A 5454-nucleotide genomic window follows, 5' to 3' on the forward strand; every position below is an offset into this window, starting at 1 on the left:
TAATGATAGGGGTGGAAGGGCCAAGCCCACTGAGGGTGGTGTCACCCCTAGGCAGGTGATCCTGGGTTGTATGAAATACGGACCAAGCTAGAAGGAGCAAGCCAGTAAGCAGCATTTCGTCACAGTGTCTGCTCGAGTTCTGCCTCCAGGTTCCTGCCCTGCTGAGTTCCTGCCTCCAGGTTCCTGCCCTGCTGAGTTCCTGCCTCCAGGTTCCTGCCCTGCTGGAGTTCCTGCCTCCAGGTTCCTGCCCTGCTGAGTTCCTGCCTCCAGGTTCCTGCCCTGCTGGAGTTCCTGCCTCCAGGTTCCTGCCCTGCTGGAGTTCCTGCCTCCAGGTTCCTGCCCTGCTGAGTTCCTGCCTCCAGGTTCCTGCCCTGCTGAGTTCCTGCCTCCAGGTTCCTGCCCTGCTGAGTTCCTGCCTCCAGGTTCCTGCCCTGCTGAGTTCCTGCCTCCAGGTTCCTGCCCTGCTGGAGTTCCTGCCTCCAGGTTCCTGCCCTGCTGAGTTCCTCCCTCCAGGTTCCTGCCCTGCTGGAGTTCCTGCCTCCAGGTTCCTGCCCTGCTGAGTTCCTGCCTGGGCTTCCCCCGGTGATGGACTGTGACTGAGAAAGACTTTATAAGCCACATAATCCCTGTCCTCCCCAAGTTGCTTGTGGTCATGGTGTTTATCACAGCAACAGAAAAACAAGCTAACACACGTACTTTTCCCACCACAATGGCCTATAGCCTTTGACACTGTGAAGCCAAATAAACCCTCCCTTCCTCATGTTGCTTCACCATAAAGATTTACTTTTGTGTATATGTGTGTCTGTGTATTACATGTGTGTGGGTGCTGTGGGGGGGGTGCGGGGGGGGGGGGAGGTGTCAGGTCACCTGGAGCTGTAGTTACAGGTAGTTGTGATCTACTTAATGTGGGTGCTGGGAACTAAACCCAGGACCTCTGGAAGAGCAACTCACGCTGACTCCAGCCCCTCCTAATGACTTTTGTCAGCCGGGTGGTGGCGGTGGTGGTGGTGGTGGCACACGCCTTTAAACCCAGCACTCGGGAGGCAGAGCCAGGCGGATCTCAGTGAGTTGGAGGCCAGCCTGGTCTACAGAGTGACTTCCAGGTTCTAGGAAAGGCACAAAGCTACACAGAGAAACCCTGTCTCAGAAAAAAAAAAAAAGAAAAAACTTTAAAGAGACAAGTAACCAACACAGTAACCTTATATAGAAATCGGGTGGATGCACACTGTTCTAGGGTGTGTTCCTATGTTAGTCAGCCTTTTATTACTGTAATAAAATACCCAGGAGCAGTGGAATTACGGCAGCAGTGGTGATTGTGGGGGGGGGTTATCTCTTGCCATCACAGGGCTCCATTTCTTTGGGCCTGACGTTCCACGGACTATCGCGGTGGTAGGAACGTGTCGTGAGGGAAGCTGTTTCCACGGACTATCGCCGTGGTAGGAACGTGTAGTGAGGGAAGCTGTTTCTTGGAAGCGCGGAGGCAGTCAAGAGCCAAGGACAAGATCTACCTACCCTACAAGCCACGGCTCCACACTCCAAGCCTTCGGATGTGAAGAAACAACCTGGAGTGGTCACGTGAGCGAGGAAAGTAAAAAGGGGCCCTGGAGGGAGGGGGAAGGAGCGGTAGGGAGGGGAGCAGCAGGATACAGGTGAAGGAAGAAATGGGGAAATGAGAGGGGCGCTTTAACGGCGAAGGAGGAGGGAAGTCAGTAGAAAAGAAGAGGAAGCCAGGGCATAAATACTAAGGGTGCTTGCAAAAAGTCATAAGGAATTGAAAGACCCCCGGCTGAGATCTTTCTCCGGGAGAGACCCCAACCCCAAGGAACACACCGAAACCACAGATCAGATGCAAAAGCAAGAGGGTTTATTTAGACCAGGTACCTGGGGCGAAGTCTCTTGGAGGACTTGCGCGCTTCCCTAGGGCAAGGGGGACTTTTTATGGGATCCCAGGGGCAGAGGCGCGGTTACAGAAGCGAGAAGCATAGTTACAGGGTCCCTATTGGTTGTTTCAAAGAAGGCCAGGGTGAACTTGGGGTCGTATGTGTGTGGCTGATTTGGCCTTGTCCAGGCCAGCTGCTTATTTCTCAAGGCCAGGGGCCCGCCATAAAATATCAACTGTCTTACTCCCAAGGCTGCTGACCACAGTTATCTCTCTCAAGGCTGGCCATAGCTATCTTTGTCAAGGCCGGGTAGCTGGCTATGGCTGTGAACTCCTGTTTTTCTGATTCCTGCAGAATGGCGTTTCTAAGGCCAAGTTATTGGGGGGGCATAACATCGGCCCAACGCCCCATATCCTCATAATGGAGCGGGGGTCTTTCATTCCCCCATTTTCTTTTGTACCAAATGAAATCTTTCATTTTAGGATGGAGAATAAGGGGTTAGCTCTATCTCTGACTGTCTGAGCCTCTGATATTGTTTGGTTAGGATCAAAGCCTGGGCAACAGAAACCTTATCCTTGATGAATTGCACCAATCTGTTGAGGATGTATGACCCAAACAATAAAATGAGCAGGAGGACGATTAGGGGGCCCATAATGGTGGAGACAAGGGTCGTAAACCATGGTGACCTTTGGAATTATCCTTTAAATCATTTTTGTTGAGCATGGCTACTTGGAGCTGTCTGAATTGGCCGGTCTCTATAAGGGCTGCAGTCCTGTATCTACCCAGCAGCTATTTTGTTTATGGTAATTTTTCCCAGTAACAGGGCCAGCGTCAGGGAAACAGGCTCTCTGGTGATGTCCCTCCTTATGTCAGGAGGACTATTAGGGGGATCAAGGGGACCCCCGGGTGAGTCTTATTTTTAGTGGGTTTGGAGAGCGTTGAACTAGATGTCTCGGTGCCCTCAGCTTCGTCGGGTTCCTTGGCAGTCTTTACATGTGACGTGTGGACCCAAGCCGCTGTCCCGTCAACCTCGGCTCTAGGTTCCTGGATTGATGGCGTCGGACCCAGACAGAGTCCCCAATCTTGAATGGGTGAGGCACCACCGGGCGATTCAGTTGCTCCCGGCAGGCAGGGGTTTTTACACCGTCTTTTGCATCAGTTGGAGGGCTAGTGGCAAAAGAGGAGATATCAGAGTAAAGGAAATTTACAATTGGTGGGGGAGCCCCATACATGATCTCGAACGGGGTTAGGCCATGAGGCCCAGGAGTGTTCCGGGCTCGGTAAAGGGCTAGGGGGAGTAGGAGCACCCAATCTCTAGTGCCAGTTGCAAGCGTTAATTTGGTTAAAGTCTCCTTAATGGTTTTATTTGCACGTTCTACCTGTCCTGAGCTCTGGGGGCGGTATGCACAATGAAGTTTCCAATCAATCCCCAGTAGCCTGGCCACCTCCTGACTTACCTGGGAGACAAAGGTGGGCCCATTGTCTGACCCCAATATCTGGGGCATTCCATACCTGGGAAAAATTTCTTGGTTACCACGTTAGCGGTCTTTTTCTTGGTAGGCAAGGCCTCTGTCCATCTATGATGTAAGCTTGTCGCTCGGGGCTCCATTCCGCCCCCATTTTCTTTTGTTAGTTCCTGGTCCTCCGGGCTTCCGCCATCCGGAGGGCCTGGGTCAGCGCGATCAGCTCTGCCTTTTGGGCCGATGTTCCAGGTGGCAGTGGTGAGGTCCAAACTATCTCCGATTCGGTGGTGACGGCTGCTCCAGTCCTCCGTTCTCTTTCTTGGAGGAAGCTGTTCCCATCCATGAACCAGGCAGCAGGGTTGCGGGGTGGAGGGAGACAACTGGTCTGCACACCATTCGATCTGGGGGCTGCTGGACCAGAGCTTTTACCGCATGGGAGGATAACACAGTTAATGGCTGTCCCAAAGTCAGTTTCCCTGCATCCTTGAGCAAAACAGCAATGGCTACCACACGCAGACAGGGGGGCGGGCCATCCTGCAGCTACCGGGCTTTTATGGCCCCAGTCTCTGTACCAACATTTCTTTTGCAAAGCCTGAGTTCTCGTCCACGAACAGTTTAAAGGGCTAGGACTTGTAGGGGGGTCCCTTTGGGTCCTGTCCAGATGTCAGCTGAACCTTTTTCTCGGTGGTCCTTCGATATCTCCTGTTACCTGTGGCCCCCTGGACCAAAGCTGTGCGGTCATTGAGAGGGCCTCCGGTATGGGTCAGGACTGAATGTTGAGCCCCGGTGTCCATTAGGAAGGTCACTGGCTGCCCCCCCATCTTGAGAGTTATCCTAGGTCGGGGGGAGGGGGTCTCCTGGCCTTGACCTCCCCAATCTTCCAGATTGAGGACCCTTGGTTTAGGTCTCTGTGACCCTTGAGGCTTTTTTTTGATCAGTCACGAGCCCAATGTCCTCTCTGTTTACAGTAAGCACTTTGTCTTTGTCAAGCAGTGTCCTTTTTTTGATCTCTCGTCCTAACTTTTTAACTCCCTCTCTGACCTGTCCCTGAGACATTACAGCGGCCAGGACTTTTTTGTTTGTTTTTTCTCTCCCTCTGTGTCTCTCTAAGTTTTTTTTTTAAAAACGCGCTGCCGGCGTCTCTTTCTGGTAACCTGAGCCCAATCGGTAGGGGGTTAGAGCCCCTGGAGACCCGCTAAGAGCAACTGGCCAGAGATGTAGGTGTTCCCTACCTTCGCTGCTTTGTCCCGCCTTCCTCGTAGGCGACCGGCAATTGGGGAGGAAGCAGGAACTCATCCTCCGCTGTTTGGGGGCCGCTGCAGGAGCCGCCGGTCCCTCCGGCGCTGTCGGGGGGGTTGTAACACTTGGGGCGGGGTGACTCGGCGTCCATGGGTGACGCCGCCCCCTAGCCACCTTCCCCATATTGGGCCGGAGCCGGTCGTGGCACATCGCTGCGGGTCGCCGGCCAGGGGGCGGTCCCTCGCCGACCCCATCCCCGGCCCCGCCTGCGTGCCCCTGCCACATCCCGTGTCTGCCTGCGCCGCCGCAGGCTCCCCGCCACCCGGGTCCGGCTGGTCGCCGGCCCCGCCCCTGGCCCCGCCTGTGCCGCCGCGGGCCTCCGCCGCCCGGGTCCCGGCCAGCCGCGCCGGGGGCCGCCGCGCGCGCCGCCGGAGGGAGGGGAGCCCCCCCAGCGCCGCCCCGGACCCCCGCGACCGCACCGCGGCCGCGCGGACGGGAGGAGGCGCGGGGAGCTCCGGCACCCGCCGCCGCCACCGCCATCACCGCTGACGGCCTGCGGGGACTGGGCAGGGGGCGTCCCGGCGCCCTAGCTTCCCGGCGGCCCCGCCTGCGCGTCGGCGCCATAACCTGCTGCCACCTGCGCACCCGCCTGCGAGTTCTCTTTTCCCGCCCCCGCCTGCAAGCCTGCCCGCGCGCCCGCCTGTGCGTTCTCTTTTCCCGCCCCCGCCTGCAAGCCTGCCCGCGCGCCCGCCTGCGCGTTCTCTTTTCCCGCCCCCGCCTGCAAGCCTGCCCGCGCGCCCGCCTGCGCCGGAGCAGCGGCCCGCGGGGAGAGGAAAAGACTTGCTGGTGTGGGGTTAGGGAGGAACAGGGAG

General features: G+C 56.7%; 1 protein-coding gene across 3 annotated transcripts; it reads right to left on the minus strand.

The window, feature by feature from the left end:
* Nucleotides 1–1842: 1842 nt before the first annotated feature.
* On the minus strand, nt 1843–5238 carry LOC143269972 (uncharacterized). 3 transcript variants are annotated; one of them, XR_013046786.1, is made up of 3 exons: nt 4576–5238; nt 3393–3765; nt 1843–3047 (listed from the first exon to the last, which is right to left on the minus strand). XR_013046786.1 is itself a non-coding variant. In XM_076557951.1 (2 exons), exons 1-2 carry the CDS (start codon nt 5204–5206, stop codon nt 3019–3021), a joined length of 660 nt encoding a protein of 219 aa, XP_076414066.1. In that variant the 5' UTR covers nt 5207–5238; the 3' UTR covers nt 1843–3018. The 3 variants fall into 3 exon arrangements, 1 of the variants encoding a protein (XP_076414066.1); XR_013046787.1 differs by having other exon boundaries at nt 3338–3765; XM_076557951.1 differs by lacking the exon at nt 3393–3765.
* Between the last annotated feature and the right edge of the window lie 216 nt (nt 5239–5454).

Source organism: Peromyscus maniculatus, chromosome 21 (assembly GCF_049852395.1).
Source record: "Peromyscus maniculatus bairdii isolate BWxNUB_F1_BW_parent chromosome 21, HU_Pman_BW_mat_3.1, whole genome shotgun sequence".
Taxonomy (NCBI): domain Eukaryota; kingdom Metazoa; phylum Chordata; class Mammalia; order Rodentia; family Cricetidae; genus Peromyscus; species Peromyscus maniculatus.

Excerpts from the sequence above, each read along its gene's own strand:
- LOC143269972 (XM_076557951.1), bottom strand. The coding sequence starts at position 5,206 with ATGGCGCCGACGCGCAGGCGGGGCCGCCGGGAAGCTAGGGCGCCGGGA. Across the intron at positions 3,048-4,575 it reads GGCGGGACAAAGCAGCGAAG|CCCTCCAACTGATGCAAAAG; the intron begins GTAGGGAACACC and ends TTTTGCCACTAG.